Source organism: Aphidius gifuensis, linkage group LG5, assembly GCF_014905175.1.
Source record: "Aphidius gifuensis isolate YNYX2018 linkage group LG5, ASM1490517v1, whole genome shotgun sequence".
Taxonomy (NCBI): Eukaryota; Metazoa; Arthropoda; class Insecta; order Hymenoptera; family Braconidae; genus Aphidius; species Aphidius gifuensis.
The window spans coordinates 16397972-16417441 of record NC_057792.1 but is presented as its reverse complement, the minus strand read 5'-3'; the positions used below and the strand labels follow the sequence as shown (position 1 = coordinate 16417441).

General features: G+C 26.7%; 2 protein-coding genes across 6 annotated transcripts; one reads left to right on the top strand and one right to left on the bottom strand.

Annotated features, from left to right (window-relative positions):
* Positions 1-2227: 2227 nt before the first annotated feature.
* LOC122857919 (plasminogen activator inhibitor 1 RNA-binding protein-like) lies at positions 2228-5574 on the bottom strand. 5 transcript variants are annotated; one of them, XM_044160451.1, is made up of 7 exons: positions 5121-5573; positions 4334-4532; positions 3975-4241; positions 3812-3820; positions 3559-3642; positions 2777-3332; positions 2228-2687 (listed from the first exon to the last, which is right to left on the bottom strand). In XM_044160451.1, exons 1-7 carry the CDS (start codon positions 5377-5379, stop codon positions 2577-2579), a joined length of 1485 nt encoding a protein of 494 aa, XP_044016386.1. In that variant the 5' UTR covers positions 5380-5573; the 3' UTR covers positions 2228-2576. The 5 variants fall into 5 exon arrangements, with proteins under 5 accessions (XP_044016386.1, XP_044016389.1, XP_044016390.1 ...); XM_044160454.1 differs by having other exon boundaries at positions 3559-3630; XM_044160455.1 differs by lacking the exon at positions 3812-3820 and having other exon boundaries at positions 3559-3630; positions 5121-5574.
* A 1626-nt stretch (positions 5575-7200) lies between these two features.
* LOC122857918 (plexin-B) lies at positions 7201-17875 on the top strand. The gene is made up of 4 exons (XM_044160450.1): positions 7201-7590; positions 10192-10918; positions 11530-17237; positions 17317-17875. The coding sequence occupies exons 2-4, from the start codon at positions 10348-10350 to the stop codon at positions 17422-17424; spliced, it is 6387 nt and encodes a 2128-aa protein (XP_044016385.1). The 5' UTR covers positions 7201-7590; positions 10192-10347; the 3' UTR covers positions 17425-17875.
* Positions 17876-19470: the final 1595 nt, after the last annotated feature.

Here is a 19470-nt window from a genome sequence, read left to right as displayed (position 1 = left end):
AAAAAGAAATTTATATTTGAAATTACCAGAAATTTCTTTGATAATATTATCAACACATTTTTTTTAGAAAATAATTTTTCAAATGATTTATTGTATTGTTTTTTAAATATCAGGTACATAGGAAAAAAAAACCGGAGAATTTTAAGATTGACCTGGTGATGGAAACAGCACTCTACCCGGTTGAAAAATAGCACAACGAAAAATTAACGTAGATTGATATAGAAGTTGCTTTGTGTGTGTGGTTTTAAAAAAAACAAAAAAAAAAAAAATCGAAAAAAAAAAAAAGAAAAAAGATTTTCGAAACAAGAATAAGTTTACAAGAAAATTAACAGTGGGGGTATTGGTAGAAATGATGATGGTAGAGTAAAATGTTGCTCTCGACTATTTCTGGCTAGAACCAGATAACCATTTCGTCTTTACCCATCTTTACCATGTTCACATGTTGATGAGTATTTTCTAAGCATCACTTGTCCCCAGTTACTCCAAAAACAAAATAATAATAATGACTATTTAAAAAGCCAAATGAATATATTTAATTAATGATTAAATTTAAAATTTAATGTTAATTATCAAATGATAATTAACAAAATGATTGTATCAAATATCAAACATGATAATAATGTTTTTTTTTCTCTATTTTTTAATGATGAATTATATATATATTAATAGACTTTAAATAATTAAAGGAACTTTGAATATTTGTGGTGACCTTTTTGTTAAAGTTACTGAGTTATGTACACTTTTTCATGTCATGTAATTTAGATCATCTGAAAGTGTACGATCGTCTGCAACAAAAATAATTTAAACTTTTTTATTTTATAAATTTTTTTTCTTTTAAATATATACTTAGTAAACAAAATTTTTATTAATTGAAAATTTTATTTGTAAATTTAATATTTGTTATACAATTAATTGTATTTAGTTTTTTTTATTTAATAAAAATTAATAGTTAAATTTATTAAATATTTTTAAAAAGTTAAAAATAAAAATGTTAATTGATATTTATTTATTTTATTTATCTTTGGAATATGTATTTTAAAAATTAATAGATAATATGATCACTCAACTAATTATTATATTTTTAAAAACTTGTTATATTTAAATTAAAATTGGAGTAAAATTCTTTGATTCATAATTAGTATGTACAAGTACCCAAGAGTCCAGGAGGTTCAGCTGTTCAATTGGTAAAAGCTTGCTTGTCTCAAGATGTGATCTTGGACAAATGCTGTTATTTTTTTATGATGTTGAAAGTACCATTTCCATCCCTTCAAATGATGCAACACATCCCTTCATATGAGTATTGATGGACAATCAGTAACTTCACCAGGACGTCTACCAAAAGTCCATTATCTTGATGAATCATGACTGAGATTAATTTCAATTTAGACTCAGAAATTAATTCCATGGCCTCATGGTAATTTTAAGGTTAAGTTTTTCCTTTTAGCTGAGGAAAAATAATCAAATCTATTTGTTATTAAAAAAATGTCTAGTTATTAATATTATTTTTCTAATGACATGGATCAATCAATAATTGTTTGTCAAATTTATATGGAGAAATTAAGAAATGAAAGAAAAAATTACTGATTTTTTTTCTCTTTTTAATTGATCGAAAACATTATTTATACATTATTATTAAATAAAAATATATATTTCTAAAATTACAAGAATTATTTCGTGAAATTAAGAAAAGAATTAAAATTAAAAAAAAAAAAGGTAAGTTTATTAATTTTAATTTTATTATCTTGAATAATTAAGAAATTAGAGAAATTTGCCTTTTTTTTTTTTTTGTGTTTTTTTTTTCTTTTTATTACAATAATAGAAGTAAAAAAAAAAAACATTGTATTCTCACTATTTTTGTGACATTTTTATTTGTAAATATCGTTATTTACACACATTACTAAAAAAACATTAGAAATAAAAACGAGCAAAAGAAAAAAAAAATAAGAAAAAAAACAACATGTATCGAATATACAGTCGATTGACAAAATTTTTATACCACGATGAAAAGTTTGATAATATTTCTCAAATTATTAATATTTATAATTATTATTACTGTTGTTAATTGGGTGTCAATATTACCCTTGATTCTTATAACAAATTATAGATAACTAAGTGGGGTCTTTCATGAGAAAACTGATGATTCAATCATCAAAATTTCATTCGTTAGTATTGAAATGTATCACGATCATATATTTCTATATAAGCCAAAAATCTTAGTCTATCTATGATTTAAAAATTTCATTTTCTTATATAGAAATACATTTTTTTTTTTTTTGTATTATTTTTAAATTTATTATTAATATCCCTTAAAAGTTTCATTATACACTCGTACTCTTTCTGCACTTCTAATTTCTTGGTTCTGCAAATGGTAGATGGATGGTAAAAGAGGGACTTGGTTTTTTATTTATTTTTTTTGTTTTTTTATTAGTTTTCGATTTTTTTGTCAACTTATTTTGTTATTTTTTTATTTTTAAATTTGTTTTTTGTTGTTGTTGTTTTTGTTGTTACTGTTGTTGTTGTTGTTGTTGTTTATGATGAGGATGGTAATTAAGAAAAGATATTTTTAATATCAAAGCTTAACGCAATGAAGGGAAGTCATGCTCATCTTCAACCTTTGGAGCGTTTTGACGGCCACCACCACGTGGGGCTCTTTGTTCAGCTTGAACTGGTGCAGGCTTTGGAGCATCCTAATAAATAAAATGCAAGAAAAAAAAATTTAATTTATAAGCAAATAAATAAATTGTAAAAATGTAAAGAAAAAGATTAATCAACTTACAGCTGGCCCACGAGGTTCAGCAGCATCTCTTGGAGCAACATCTCTTGGTGCTCCACGATCACGATTAAATCCACGTCCAGCGGGACGATCACCACGTGGTCCACGACCAGGACGTCCTCCACGTCCACCACCACCACGTCTTGAATCAGCAAATTGTATTTCAATATCAAATACACGTTTTTGTCTTCCAACACGTTGAGGATATTCAACAGTCAAGTCGTATTCTTCCTCTTCATCTTCTTCTTCTTCCTCAGCACCTTCCTTCTTTTTTTCAAGAGCATACATTTTCTTCCAGCGTGTTAAATCTTCACCCTCACCAGCTTTACGTAAATTGAAAGTTGGCTTGGCACGTTGTCCACGTAATGCTTTGTATTCATCCAAAGTTAATTTCTTGGCTTCTTCATCAATTGGTGCATCTTCAGCTGGTGCATCACCAGTTGGTGCAACACCTTCAGCTGGTGTTTCACCTTCTTTGACTTCAGTTGATGCAGCTTTAACTTCACCCTCTGGTTTATCAGTTCCCCAAGAATCTTGGCTTTCAGGATTCATGCTTTCTCTGATTAAAAATTAAAACAAAAATTAATTAACATTTTGACAAATTTTTTATCAAATTTAGAAGAAAATAAACAATTGATAAGGATTATTAGTTAACAAAATAGTAAATAATCAAAGTTTTAGTATTTAAAATTCATTGTCCAATAAAAAAAAAAATAAAAAAAAAAAATTGACAGGCAAGTGTTGAATGTTAGTGATAATTAATCATCAAGAAAATGAGTTCTTACTCAATTTCATCATTGTGGGTTCCCCAGTTGTGGCTTCCAGCGCCATCCTTCTTGTCGACTGGTTTAACCCCACTGTAACCATGCCTGTCATAATTAATTTTTTTTTTTCTTTTAACACAAGTTACCAGACAATATTATTTTTTAAATTTTTTCAAGTAAAAAAAAGGTTAAAACAACAATTTAAAAAATCAAAAATAATCAAAACAACAATTACAATAATAAAATGATAACAATTGCTCAATAATTTTCTCACCTTGGTTGCCTGTGTTAGCAGACATGATAGAAAATTCATAGTAATATTAACATTGTAATTATCAACAAGAAAAAATTAATAAAAAATCAACATTGAAATTATTAAAAACAAACTGATATTTTACAGAAAAAAAAATATAAATAATTAACCAATATAAACATACGTTTTGTCAGAACCAGATTGACGATCGAATTCGCGTTTGCCTCGGTTGTCATAGCCTCCGCGACCACCACCACGTCCACCACCGCGAGGTCCACCACGTGGACGATCATTGCGTTCACCACGTTCTTGGCGATCACCACGTTCAACACGATCTCCACGTTCAACGCGATCACCACCACGTTCCATACGTGGACCACGTGGTCCACGACGATCACCAAAATCACCTTTGGAACCATCATTAAAATTGCGATGATAATCACGATTTTCTCTATCAGAAAAAATAATAAAAAATATATAAATTAACACAAGTTTATATGGAAAATTAATATAGTTAAACTTGTATTTAAAATTTTTTATTACCCAGATGGAGGTCCTCGTCTTACTTGACCATCATGATTGCGTGGACCATCATGGTTACGTGGGCCATCATGATTACGTGGTGGTCTTTCACCACCATCTTCACGATTGCGTCTGTTGTTACGTTCTTCACGGGATTCACCGGAGAATTTCACATTGCGATCTCCACCAGCAGGTCTTGGCTGGCCAGGTTTCTTTTCAACTATTAAAATTTAACCAATAAAATATATTAGACTCATTACATATGCATTTATACATAGTCTAAAAAAAAAAAAAACCCCACACCCCATGTATGGCAAATAGACCCCCGGAGCTTGAAAAACTAATCCTGGACTTTTTTTTTTTTTTTATAATTTAATCTAATTTGTATTTTTATCCTCCAGGAAAAAAAAAAATGTGTTTTATAAATAAAGCGAAGAAAAAAAAAAAAAAAAAATTTCGTACATGTCTACTCATCAAATGGCGAGGGAAAAAAAAAAAAAAAAAAAAAAAAAAAAAAAAACCAATTATTTTAATTGTGTATTAATTAAAATAAAAAAAATATTCTAATTAATTTTATATAATTATAGAAGGTTGTTTTAATTAATAAATTATAGCATAATAATTTTAAAAAAAAATTCATTGAACACGAGGTCAAATAAGGTGATCATGATGGTCGCCATGTTTTGGAACACGAGGCCTCCCAAAAATGCTCAATTATCACACCCGATATTATAACGTAGAAAAAAAAAAACCGATATAAAAAAAATGGCATTATATATAGATAAATAGGTCATAATAAATGGCTTACCAATATCTTTCTTGGCATCTTGAATTTTAGCTGATTGTGGCTGTGTATTTTCTTTGATAACTTTTGGTTTTGGTGGCTTGTTACCGGCTGGTTTAGCACCCTCTGGTTGCTTACTTTTATTTTCTTTACCAGATAATTTTTCCTTTTTTTTAGCCTCTTTTTCTTGTTCACGCACTTTAATTAATTCAAGGGGATCTTCATCCTCATCAATTGCCAATGAGAATTTATTAGCAACAACAAAGTTGCATTGATTCTCCATGATTGTTGAATTTATCCTCGTTTCTTTGAGGATATTGAGATAATATCACGGCTACTTTTGAGCCCTTGTGTAACACAGACATTCAATGTTATATTTCAATATGGCCGATCACGACTAGCCGATCGACTTTTTTCAACCCACGAGGTTTCGTTCTAGACCCGCTGGTTTGATGAAAGAGACTACCGCATTGTCCTCTACAACCCAGCGCGCCATTTTCCCCCACTATATTTTATAAATAAACAATTGTTAAATAAATTTATTATTCAAATAATATTAGAAAAAAAATTAAATTATAAATTACATAATTTCATTATTAATTTATATATTAATTATGTAATGTTTTACTATTTTTATTTTAATAATTTAATGACATTATGCTGAGTTTTTATGAACTACATTATCATCATATTGTTATTTCCGTTTTTTATATTTTATTTTATTATTGTATGGCTGTTGATGATATTTTGGAACAATTATATAATTTTTTTATTTACAAAAACAATTTTTTATATAATATTATTAAGTTATTATTAATGATTTATCATTAAGGCGTAAATAATTTTAAAGCTAAAATACATTCAAAATGTATAAAGGCGAGAATGATAAAACAGAGGTTTTCATTTATCAACCAATCAAATTATCCGATAAAACTGCCATCTATAATTTTTTTCTTATCTAATTTTATTTTTTTTTTCATCCTTTTCTTGTGCAATGCAAAAGTAGCCACAAGAAAGAGATGGAATATGTGAATTTGTATGCAACTGTATGCAACAATTGCATCAAGAGAGAGAGAGAGAAACAATCAAATAATTCCTTATAAAAGGACATATCGCAATAAAAAAAAAGAAAGCTCTCATAATCCAAAAAATAAATAAATAAATAAACAAGATGCCATGAATGTTTGCTAAAAATTGAAGCAAGAGAATAAAAAATTTCTCTTCCAGTGATGATAATAATCCCCCTTGCCTCTTTCCAGAGCACACTCCAGCAGCGTTTGATAAAAAATTGCAATGAGAAGTGGAAAGAGAGAGAGAGAAAGAGTAAGGACACTGGACCACGTTTACCATGATCGCGCTGCTTCTCTCGCGCGCGCGGCGGTGGATTTTTTTCTCTCAAGATAAAAGGGTCCCAGCAAGGGGGGTGGAGTAGGAGGAGGAGAAGGAAGAGGAGAAAAATAATGAGAGGAGAGTAATGGCAAAAGGGACGAGAGAGAGAGAGAGGAGCATAATCAGCAAACGCAGCTTTGGTAAGGGGGGCACAGCGGGGTAGTGATAGAAGAGGACATATAGCACACGTCGTTGTGTTTTCTTGTTTCTCCAACGAACCAACTGGAAATCGCGCTGGCCTGCTGGAACCAACCAACCAACCCCCATGCATACAGCGCCGAGTCTGTGTCCGTCGTCCGTCGTCGAAATTTAATGGCGGCCGACTCCAAAAAAAAAACCCCACTATCAAATATCAATGTATATTATTGTCAATCAACGAAATACCATAACGTCCAAAATAAATAAAACAAATAATTAATTATATATAGTTCACCCTCTAATTATTATCTTTTTTTAAAACTCTGCATAATCCCTTGTGTCTATTTATTGTGTGTATAATTATCGTGTGTGTCAGTGAAATTATTATTTTTTTATTTTTTGTGCTTACAAAGTATACAGAAATTTTTTTAATTTCTAATATATTTTTTTGTGTTTAGATCAAGACAAAATACATAATATTGTTATATTGTATAGTGGTGTTTTTTTTAAAAAAAAAATAAATTATAAATTAAATATGAAATTAAGATAAATAATTATTTGATTATTTATTATTCATAACAAAAATATTTTTTTAGTTATTGTGAAATGCAGTTTGACGCTTTCTGATTTATTTTTTTTTTATTTTTATTTATAACATAAATAAATAAATTATTATTTAAATAATTTTTTTTATTGTGAATTGTGTCTGTGTGTGTGAGAGTGTGTGTTTTTTTTTTCATACTACTTTTGTTGATAAATATTCATATGTGATTTATTATAGTGATTGGTTTCAAGATTATTGTGTTTTTTATTTGGAAAAAAAAATCATTTATTCAAGTGGCTAATGTGAAAAGATGGTGAATATTCGTGATGTGCCCTAGTGCATCAAGTTTAATATTAACATCATCAAATACTAAAAAAAAAAAAAAGAAAATTCATACAAGATAATATTCTCGTTAAAAACGAGGTAAATAAACATATCATCTAAAAAAAATAATTACTCCAAAAAAAATATACTCTAATAAAATTCCATCTTATTTATTTTCCTTTTTTTTTTTTAATTTATGACGTCACGTCTTTGTCCTTACAATCACCGCTTGTAACCCCGTAATAATTTACTCCAAAAAATAAAAAAAAATATAAATAAAAACCTCATTATTATACTCTTGATATCAAAGTTAAAAAACAGTACAATAAACTCATTACTCATTAAAAAAAAATATAGGTATATTTCGATTTTTAAAAACAAAAATAATCTACGTTTAAATAATAATAAATGAATTTTTTTTTTTTTTAATAATAAAACTGTATATTATAATGATTTTATGATTTTTGATGGGAATGAAAGATATGAGGGAATTTATGTGATGGAAACAGATGCATTCCATAGGATTGAAAAGAGCCTAACATGCCTTTGTGTTGAAGACTCTGTAGCTGTCAAGTGTGCGACTCTATATGCCCTTCTTTTCCTTTTTTTTTTTTTATTTTCGTTCATACTCGATCCACTCTGTGCTGCCTGTTTTTTTTTTATTTATCATTATTATTATTATTTATTTATTATTTTTTATTCTTGGGTTAAATTTTCCCTGTCTCTTTTTCTCTCTTGTGTTCACCTTTATCGTTTAGCTCATTCTCCCTCTCGCCCACCACCCAAAACCTCCTTCAATTTCCTCCTCATACCTCCCTATTTTTTTCATCCCCCTTCTGTACTTTTTGCATGACACAAGTTGTATGTATATAATAATATTAGCTGTAGTAGTAAAAGTAGTAGTAGTAGTTGTATAAATTTTATGTTGTAGTGGCAAAAAAATAATAAAAATAAATAAAAAAAAAAAAAGGAACCAATGTATAACTGTGTGTGCTGTATAAGGGTAAATTTAAAAATAAAAAAAATCATATATGCTGAGTATATTATATGTGCAGTGCAAGGGTACTCTTGAGAATCGTGATGGGGAATGAGCCATCTGGGCCCGTTTATCATTGCACAACTAACAATACTCATATTCTTTCTCTTCCTGTTGGGGTTTTCTCATTAGTCATTATTAATTTACGGCCACTAAAGTATACTTGTTGTATATGTATATATATTGTTTTTATTTATTTTTTTTTTACATTGCACTTAGTCTTATTTATTTGTTGTTGTTATTATTTGTTCCCCTTTTTATTTTGTCATTTTACTTGAAACCCTTTACTGTTGTCATCTTGATACTCGTCCTCATACTCATATTCACATTGTCGTTGAAATAACTAGTCCTCTTATTATTTATTATTATTATTATTTTTTGCTTTTTACCCTCAGTAACCCTTATTTTTAATGCTTTTTGTTTTTGCATTTTATACATGCACACACATGCAGAAATAAGGATCATGTTTTTTTTTTGGGGACTTGAGAAGTCAGAGAGTTATTTGAATATTGTAAATTTTTAATTATGTTTTGTTATCATGGGTCAGTGTACTGATGATACTGGTTATTTATAAATAAATAAAAAACTTGATGGTTTGTTTTTTTTTAAATGCAGAAATTTTTATGTCGTAAATTTAAAAATACGTGATTATATTTGATGAATAATAATTTTTTATTTATTTACTCGGATTATAAATTATTTAAAATATTTTTTATTATTTTTATCATGTTTTATATTTGAATTACAAATTTATAAAAAAAATAAATTATATTGCATTGGTTGAGTTGCTGCTTTTTTTTGTGGGAGTGATTTTTTAGTGATTCTTTGGTTAAACTTTCAGAAAGATATATATATTATATTTCTTTTGAAAGTAAATAAAGTAGATATGATTTATTTGATTTTATTATTAATGTAATATTGAAAATAATTGATTTATGATGTTTACTTTTCAATTAAATTTTATTTATCTGTTATATATTTTTAATGCCTTTTTTTTTTTCTTTGCAATAATTATTTATTCATGGCAAATTGCATGTATGTAATTTTTCTTCAAAAGTAACTTACCTTTAAATCACTAATTGAACATCCAAAAATGGTCAAGTGTTCATGCAATTAAAATACCCAACTATTTTTTATCTTTATTTGAAAATAAAAAACATAAAACCTTTTTATTTTTCTTTGATGCATAAAATTTATAAACTCAAAAGAATTACAAATGAAATAAAAATTTATATTTCAAAAAATATATTTATCTCAATTGAAAATATATATATTCACAAGATTTAAATATGTTTTTTTATTTTTCTTTTAATATTATTCATACTGCAAAGAAAATTCTGACACATTTCATAAAGTTTTAACTTTATTATTTATTTTTTATCCTTTGAAATTTAGCATCATCTTTGAAATACAAAAAATAAATATATGAATGAAAAGAAGTACTTAATATTTTTCAACTAATGAGCTCATTTCAAGGTCATTAAGGTGGTCTGTGTTTGTACCACCTGCCACTAAACGTTTTTCATCTTGACTCATACAATTTAATATTCAATTAAAAATACTTAAAATCCACTAGTAAAATAAATTATAAAATAAAACAACAATAATAATTTATAACGTTAAAAATACTAATTGTTTATTTTACATTTTTGTATTTCTTACAGATAATTTGAGTGATCATGCTGGTGTTGTCATCAAAACGAATAATCAACGTATGATTAAATCCTCGACTAAACATCACGAGGATTTATAAAAATAAACAAACAGAAATAAATAAATAAAAATACTAAACAAAGTATTAAAAATAAAAAAATAAAAATATGAATAATCCAGTGTGGTTAATAGATAATAAAAAAACCATGAAATTACCGGTATTTTTAACAGTACCACCACCACCACGATTAAATAAAAAAATATTTAAAAATTATATTAAAATAAATATGACATTTTCATCATTGTGGCTAACAATTATGATAATTTTAATTGTTATAATTAATAATACAAGTGCTGTATCAATACCATCAGCTTCATCATCATCACCATATTCATATTTATCATCAACAACATCAGTACCAGGTCCATTAGCATATATGTCATCAACAACACAATCACCATTGTCATCGTCAAATATTTTAGCATCAACAAAACCATTATTAACAAAAGCACCATTGACAAATGATGATGTACTATCACCTCATGTTGTTGCTAGATTTCCACCAAATAATCAATATAAAATTATGAAAAATGATGTTGATACTAATTTAACAAATCAAGATGTTAAATTTAATCATCTTACTATTGATCCAGCAAGTGGAAGGCTATATGCTGGTGGTGTTAATCATCTATTTCAATTTAATTCAAATTTACAACTTGAAGAACTTATATCAACTGGTTAGTTTATTGATTATTATTATTATTAATTTATATATATAAAACAATTATATATTTTATGAGATTTTTTAAAATAGATATCACGTCAATTACTATTTAATGAATGACAATTGGTTTAATACAATAATGACCTGAATTTAATTATGATAAATGTGATTTAAAACGATTTGTTGTCATGATGATCAACTGCATCAATTTAATTTTACTTTTTTTTTTTTATTTTTTATTCTATTTAGTTGATGTATGTATATGTATCTCACTCATTTTAAATTGCTACAAGACACACTATCGTATTGAATTAAATTTTAAAAAAATTCTACTACAAAAGCAAGTAATTTGAACTGAAAAAAAAAAAAGGAAAATAGTTTAAAACTATTCTTCAATAGACACACGACACAAAGAGTATAGTTTTTTTTTTTTTTTTTGGTGTGTGTGAACTTATTGTATAAAAGAAAAATACAAAAAAATTAAATGTGCTAGTTTTTTTTTTTCTAATTTTTATCTACAGCTGGATCAATGTATTGAAAATATTTCTCCACCCTAAAATAACATTAACAATGACAACTGATAAATTGTAATAATAATGATAAATGTATTTTTTTAATTTACAGGACCAAGACGTGATAATCCCCAGTGTCATGCAACCGGATGTACATCACATGAAATGACAACATCATTAATGGATAATATAAATAAATTATTAATTGGTGATATTGAATCACAAACATTAATAGCATGTGGTTCATTACTTCAAGGTGCCTGTGAAAAATATAAAATGTCAAATATATCAATAAAACCAGAGTTTTTACCACACAGTGTTGCTGCAAATGATGAGTTATCATCAACATATGCATTTATTGGTCCAGAACGTTATAATCCATGGGGTAGAACAAATGTTTTATATGTTGGTACAACATTTACAAATAACGGTGAATATCGTCATGATGTACCAGCAATATCATCACGTGATTTATTAACAATGGAATTTGCAAAATACACATTTAATAAACAATCAATATTACATATTGATGTTAAATATCGTGATCATTTTTTAGTTAAATATGTTTATGGTTTTAATGCAAGTGAATATGCATATTTTGTATTGGTACAAAAACAATCGTATTTACCAGAACAAGAAGAACTTGGTTATATAACTAGATTAGCAAGAAGTTGTATTAGTGATCCAAATTATGATAGTTATACTGAAGTTACATTACAATGTTCAGTTGATATTGGTAATGGTACACAACAAATATATAATTTATTACAAGATGCTAAAGTTGCTAAAGCTGGTAGTGATTTAGCATTACAACTTGGTATATCTGTTGGTGATCCAATATTTGTATCAGTATTTTCACCAAGTAAAGGTATTACAAATGAAGCACAACCAAAATCAGCATTATGTGTTTATTCATTGCAAGAAATTGAAACAAAATTTAATGAAAATATACATATGTGTTTTAATGGTAGTATTAAATATAGAAATATGGGATATATTAGTGGACCAATACAGGATGGTGAATGTCCAATTGCTGGTACAACTGGTAATATATTAAATTTTTGTGAAGTTGGATTAAAAATATCTGGTGTATCACCAATTATTGGACAATCAGTTGTTAATTTTTCTGATACATTTGTAACATCAATAACTGTTGCTAATACTGAAAGTCATACTGTTGCATTTCTTGGTACAAATGATGGTATATTAAAAAAAGTATTATTATCATCATCAAGTGGTAATAATAATAATGAACCTGGTACATCTGTTTATGAAAGTATTGTTATTGATAAAAATAATAAATTATTACCTGACATGTTATTATCATCAAATGGTGATTATTTATATGTATTATCAACATCAAGAATAACAAAAGTTAAAGTTGAACATTGTAGTGGTTATACAAGTTGTAGTAAATGTTTAGATGCTAAAGATCCATATTGTGGTTGGTGTTCATTAGAAAAACGTTGTACAATACGTGGTGCATGTCAAAAAGCATCACGTAGTTCACCAAGATGGTTATCATTATCAACTGGACAACAGTGTATTGATTTTGAACAAATATTACCTGATCGTTTACCAATTAAACAAATGAGTAAAGTACAGTTAACAATACGTACATTACCAGAATTACCATCTGGTGCAAATTATAAATGTGTATTTGGTAATGCTGAACCAGTAAATGCATTAATGACAGGTTATGGTTTAATATGCACAGTACCATCAATAAATCAACGTCCAAATATACCAGAAGATACTGATCATATTTATGTACCATTATCAGTACGTTCATCTGAAACAAATAAAGATTTTGTATCACGTAATTTTGCATATTTTGATTGTTCACGTCATACTGTTTGTACTGAATGTGTTAAAGCACAATGGGCATGTAGTTGGTGTGTTTATGATAATAAATGTACACATAATACATCTGGTTGTCAGGGTAATATTATATCTGGTGATAATAATAATCAAGCAAATTTAGCTGCTCATGGAGTACAATATTGTCCACGTTTTACAAAACGTGATAAACCATTAATGTTACCAAATAATGTACCTAAAGAAATAATACTTGAAGGTGAAAATTTACCACATCCACAAGTTGGACATACTGGTTTTCAATGTATTGTTACAATTGAAGGTGCTAATTTACGTGTACAAGCACGTGTTGATAGTAGTCGTTCAATAGTATGTGATAAAACAATATATTCATATGAATCATTGACTGGTGAATATGAAGCATCAGTAACAGTTGTATGGAATACAAATCATCATATTGATCGTACTAAAATAATATTATATAAATGTGAAGTACTTGGTTCACATCGTGAACATGCTGATTGTTCATTATGTATGACACGTGATAAACGTTTTGAATGTTCATGGTGTGGTAATAGTTGTACATATCGTCATTCATGTTTATATTCACCATTTGCTGAATGTCCAAAACCACGTATTGATATGTTTCGTCCATTAAGTGGTCCAATTGAAGGTGGTACACTTGTTACAATTGAAGGTAGTAATTTAGGTTTAAAAGAAAGTGATGTTATGGATAAAATACATATTGGTAATATACCATGTAAACTTGTTGATTATGAAGTATCTGTTAGAATAGTATGTCGTACTGGTAAACGTGATACACAAGATACTGCTAAAGTTATTGTTGGTAATGATGCTGGTTATACTGAAAGTGCTGTATTATTTCATTATCAAGATATAACATTGACAGGTATATATCCAACAGTTGGACCACAAAGTGGTGGTACACAAATTGCAATAAGTGGTAATTATTTAAATATTGGTAGTACAATAACAGCATATTTAGATGAATTACCATGTATTGTTAATATAACACAAGCAAGTAGTACACGTTTAACATGTCGTACATCAAAATCTGGACATGTACGTTTTATTAAAAAGCTAACTTTATCCATTGATGGTGCTAATAGAACACTTGATAATAATCCATTTAATTATACACAAGATCCAACAATTATGGAAATTAAACCATTACGTAGTTTTGCATCTGGTGGTAGAATGATAACAGTACATGGTACTAATTTAGATACAATACAAAAACCAGAAATGGAGGTTTATTATGATAATGATATTAAACCAATTAATACAACAATATGTGTTGTATTAAATCCAACACAAATGGAATGTCCAAGTCCAAGTATTGCATATAAATATTTAACTACAAAACATGAAAATTATTTAAAAAATAGATTAAAAAGATCATTACAACATAAACAACATTCGTCGTCGTCATTATCAACATCAACATCAATTTCATCATTATCAATAAATAATAATAATAATAATGTTAATTTAAATGGACCAAAAGAATCACAGTTATCATTAAAAATTGCATTTGTCATGGATAATGTTGATAGTGTACGTGATATTGAAAAATATTTTCAAAATATTAGAAATCATTTGTCATATGTTGATGATCCAAAATTTTTTTCATTTCCACAAATGTTAAAATTATATAAAGGTGATACATTAGTTATTGAAGGTGAAAATTTAAATACAGCAAGTGATGAAACAGATGTTATTGTAACTGTTGGTACATCATATTGTAATGTAACATCATTAGCACATACACAATTAGTATGTACACCACCAGATCAACAACCATCATCAACTGATGAAATGGGAATTAAAAATGAACGTAATTTACCACTTGTTGTTGTTAGAGTTGGTAAAACATTAAGATTTACAATTGGTTATTTACATTATGAAGTTATTAAATCATATCCAATACCACCAGAAGCAATTGCTGGTATTGCTGCTGGTACATTTAGTTTAATATTTATATTTATAATTGTACTTATTGTTTATAGACGTAAAAGTACACAAGCTGAACGTGAATATAAACGTATACAAATACAAATGGATACATTAGAAAGTAATGTTAGAATGGAATGTAAACAAGCATTTGCTGAATTACAAACAGATATGACTGATTTAACAGCTGATTTAGAATCATCTGGTATACCAATATTAGATCATAAAAACTATATTATGAAAGTATTTTTTCCTGGTGTTATTGATCATCCAATATTAAATGATCCACGTTTACCTCGTAATAATCGTACAACAAATAATAATTATGATACAGCAATGTTAAAATTTCAACAATTAATTAATAATAAATGTTTTTTACTTAAATTTATTGATACAATTGAGGGACAAGTTGATTTTAATATACGGGATAAAGTAAATGTTGCATCATTATTAATGATAATATTAATGCATAATATGGATTATGCAACTGATATATTAATGAATTTATTAATACGTCTTATTGATAAATCAGTTGATAATAAATATCCACAATTAATGTTACGTAGAACAGAATCAGTTGTTGAAAAAATGCTTACAAATTGGATGGCATTATGTATGTATAATTATTTAAAAGATTATGCTGGTTCATCATTATTTTTATTATTTAAAGCAATTAAACATCAAATTGAAAAAGGACCAGTTGATTTTATAACACATGATGCACGTTATTCATTATCTGAAGAACGTTTATTACGTGAAAAAATTGATCATTGTATTGTAACATTACATGTTGTACAAGATGATTTAGATGAAAAAATACAATGTAAAGTACTTGATTGTGATACAATATCACAAGTTAAATCAAAAATACTTGATTCATTATATAAAAATACACCATTTTCAATGCGTCCATTAATAACAGATGTTGATCTTGAATGGCGTCATGGTAGAGGTGGTCATTTAACTCTACAAGATGAAGATTTAACAACTAAAAATTCAGGTGATTGGAAAAAAATTAATACACTATCACATTATGGTGTTAAAGAATCAGCAGTTATGTCCCTAATACCACGTCAAAATCATGATACATATAATGATAATAATGTCAATTATAATAAAACATATAATACATGCAAATCAACAAGTCATAATTATCATAATAGTCGTCAATCATTAAATCGTATTGGTAATAATTGTACAACTGGTAGTCATCAAACAACAGCAGCACCAATTATGTATTCACATAGTGGTGGTGGTGGTGGCATTTATTTTGATTCACAACATCATCATCATCATTCACCATCATTAATAACAAATGGTGATATTGAAAGTGGTATTAATCAAAGATTATGGCATTTAGTTAGACCAATTGATGAACAAGTATGTCCACCAAGTATTGGTAATTTTGCAAATTCAAAACATCATCATCATCATCATCATCCACCTGAACGTACACACAAAGCAATACCAGAAATTTTTTTAACACGTTTATTATCAACAAAAGGTACTGTACAAAAATTTGTTGATGATTTTTTTAATACAATATTAACAGCAAATGAATCATTACCAAATGCTGTTAAATGGCTATTTGATTTTTTGGATGAATCAGCAAAACGACATGGTATTACTGATCCAGAAGTATCACATGCTTGGAAATCAAATAGTTTACCACTTAGATTTTGGGTTAATTTTATTAAAAATCCAGATTTTATGTTTGATATTAATAAAACAACAACTGTTGACTCAAGTTTATCTGTTATTGCACAAACATTTATGGATGCATGTTCAACAACTGAACATCGTCTTGGTAAAGATTCACCATCAAATAAATTATTATTTGCTAAAGATATACCACATTATCGTGATAAAGTTGGACGTTTTTATCATGATGTACAAAGATTACCAACAATAAGTGATCAAGAAATTTCATATTCAATGCAACAATTAAGTGCATCGCATGCTAATGAATTTGATATTATTGCTGCACTTAAAGAACTTTATATTTATGTCAATAAATATTATGAACAAGTAAGTCAATCAATTATTATTTATTAATTATTATCTATAATTATATATATTAATTATATATATTATTTGCTTTAAATAGATTTTAGAAGCCTTGGAATCGGACTCTGGCTGTCGTAAATTACATTTACCACACATACTTGAAAATGTAGCATGTACAATTCATGGCGAAGAGACAAGTGCTTGCTGACACAATTTTACATCTAATTTTATCATCGAATAGTAGTCAAACATCCCAGTTATTTAATTTTTTTTAAATATATTTTAAAATATAAATTTTATCAACAAAAAAAAAAAGGATTAAAAAAAAAAAACACTTGACTAGTGCCTCGATATTGCGCATCAGACTCACCTCGTTTATATGTACAAAGAATAATAAAAAAATAATAAGGGAAATGGAATGCAAAAAAATGTAACTATTGCTGCCATATAAAACTAGAAAAATGATGAAATGAAAAAATAGTCTTTGCACCTTTGGAATTGGTCCCTTGAAAAATTTAAAAAAAAATTAATATTATAAATACAAAACGTCAACGATACACAAAGCAAATATAAATAAAAAAAAACCCTATTCATGTTCAATTTCACTGCCAATAAATATGCTAGATTAAAAGACATAAACACAAAAAAAAAAAAAATAATTACAGCACAAATTAAAAAAGATAACACAAAATATAAAAAAAAAATGATTAAGTAGATAAATCACTTATGTGAAAAACAAATCTATAAAATAAAAAAAATAATAAAAAATAATAACAAAAAGAAAAATAATAAGATAAATTTAAAAAAAATATAAGCCATAGTGTGCACCAGACTGTTTGTACAAAAAAAAAAAATAAAAAAATGTACAACAGCAAGTAGTCTGTGATCCGAGCACGTGTGGCAATGCCTACTAACTTCATTGCGATATATAAAATTAATTAATTAATTGATATTATTATTAATAATTAAAAAAAATAAAAAAAATATGTTACAACAGGCCATCTGAAAATATGGAGAATATTTTAGCTGAATTGTAGCTAAAAAAAAAAAAATAGAATGGTTCAAGTAATAAATTTCTGTGATCAATTGATACAACCATCGATATTTAATGTAAAAAATACTAAACATGCAACTTTGTGCTCCATATTTTCATCGACTTTTAAAATGTATAAATATACATTATATAAAACAAATTGATATATTATATATATAGATATAAAAAATTATATAAATATATATATAAATAAGTGAACAAATGATTTTAAAAAATGAAATTGTGTGCAAAATGATTAAAAAGGATAAATAATAATATTTAAACAAAAAAAAAATCCTCCATGGAATGTAGTGAGATAGTTTGGGGATTATTATTAATAACTATTATTATTTTATTATTATTATTATTTTTATTATTAATATTATTATTATTATTATTGTGTATAAATTGTGAACAAGTTGAGGGCTAAAATTGCCTTGGTGGTATGATTGATGAGCGGGTGGAATAACATTTAAATATATATAAAGAAAAATACGAAAGGAAAAAAAATTAATCTAAGAAAACAAAACAAAATTATTAGCTTTATGTTGATAAAATGTGAGGTGGTGGAAAGGGGGGGAGGCCATTTGATTATGAAAAAATTTATGTGCAGCTCAGTCTAGGCCCTAGGTAAATTTATTGTTATAAATAATTGAAAATTTTTTTTATACGTACTTTTTTTTTTTTATTATTATTTTTTATTTAAAAACAAAAAAAAAAAACTAAAAAAAAGCGAAGAAATTAATTTATATTTGCCATATAATATGAATCTCGTTTATCATCGAAAATATGATATTAATTTTTAATACTCAATTATTATTATTTAAATAAATAAAAAAAGGAAATAATTGTTGATTTTTTTTTTTTTTTTTCGTTTCGTTTTGTTTCGAAATTGAACGGAGGATTTTTTCTTTTTAGGTAGGAAATTTTTGTAAATTGAAATTATTAAAAAACAAATGGAGGATTAAAAATTACTTTTTTTTTTTTATGATATTATTTTTTGTTATTTTCATATTACTCTTTCATTCCAATATTGTTATTTTATTTTTATTTTTTTTTGTTCAACTCTTTTTTTCTACTCATTGCAAATGCCATAGACTGTGCTTATTTAACAAATATTATATAAAATATATTATAAAAACAAAAAATAAAAGAAAGAGAAAAATAAAATTTTTTTAAAACTTTTAAAAATAGCAAGATGTGATCACGTAAAATCAAGTC

Bases quoted from the DNA above. Each gene is read 5' to 3' on its own strand.
- LOC122857919 (XM_044160451.1), bottom strand. From the start codon at position 5,379: ATGGAGAATCAATGCAACTTTGTTGTTGCTAATAAATTCTCATTGGCA. The intron at 3,333-3,558 runs GTAAGAACTCAT...ATTTTTAATCAG, and splicing joins ACCCACAATGATGAAATTGA to AGAAAGCATGAATCCTGAAA. The intron at 2,688-2,776 runs GTAAGTTGATTA...TTTATTTATTAG, and splicing joins CTGAACCTCGTGGGCCAGCT to GATGCTCCAAAGCCTGCACC.
- LOC122857918 (XM_044160450.1), top strand. From the start codon at position 10,348: ATGAATAATCCAGTGTGGTTAATAGATAATAAAAAAACCATGAAATTA. The intron at 10,919-11,529 runs GTTAGTTTATTG...TTTAATTTACAG, and splicing joins TGAAGAACTTATATCAACTG to GACCAAGACGTGATAATCCC. The intron at 17,238-17,316 runs GTAAGTCAATCA...TGCTTTAAATAG, and splicing joins TCAATAAATATTATGAACAA to ATTTTAGAAGCCTTGGAATC.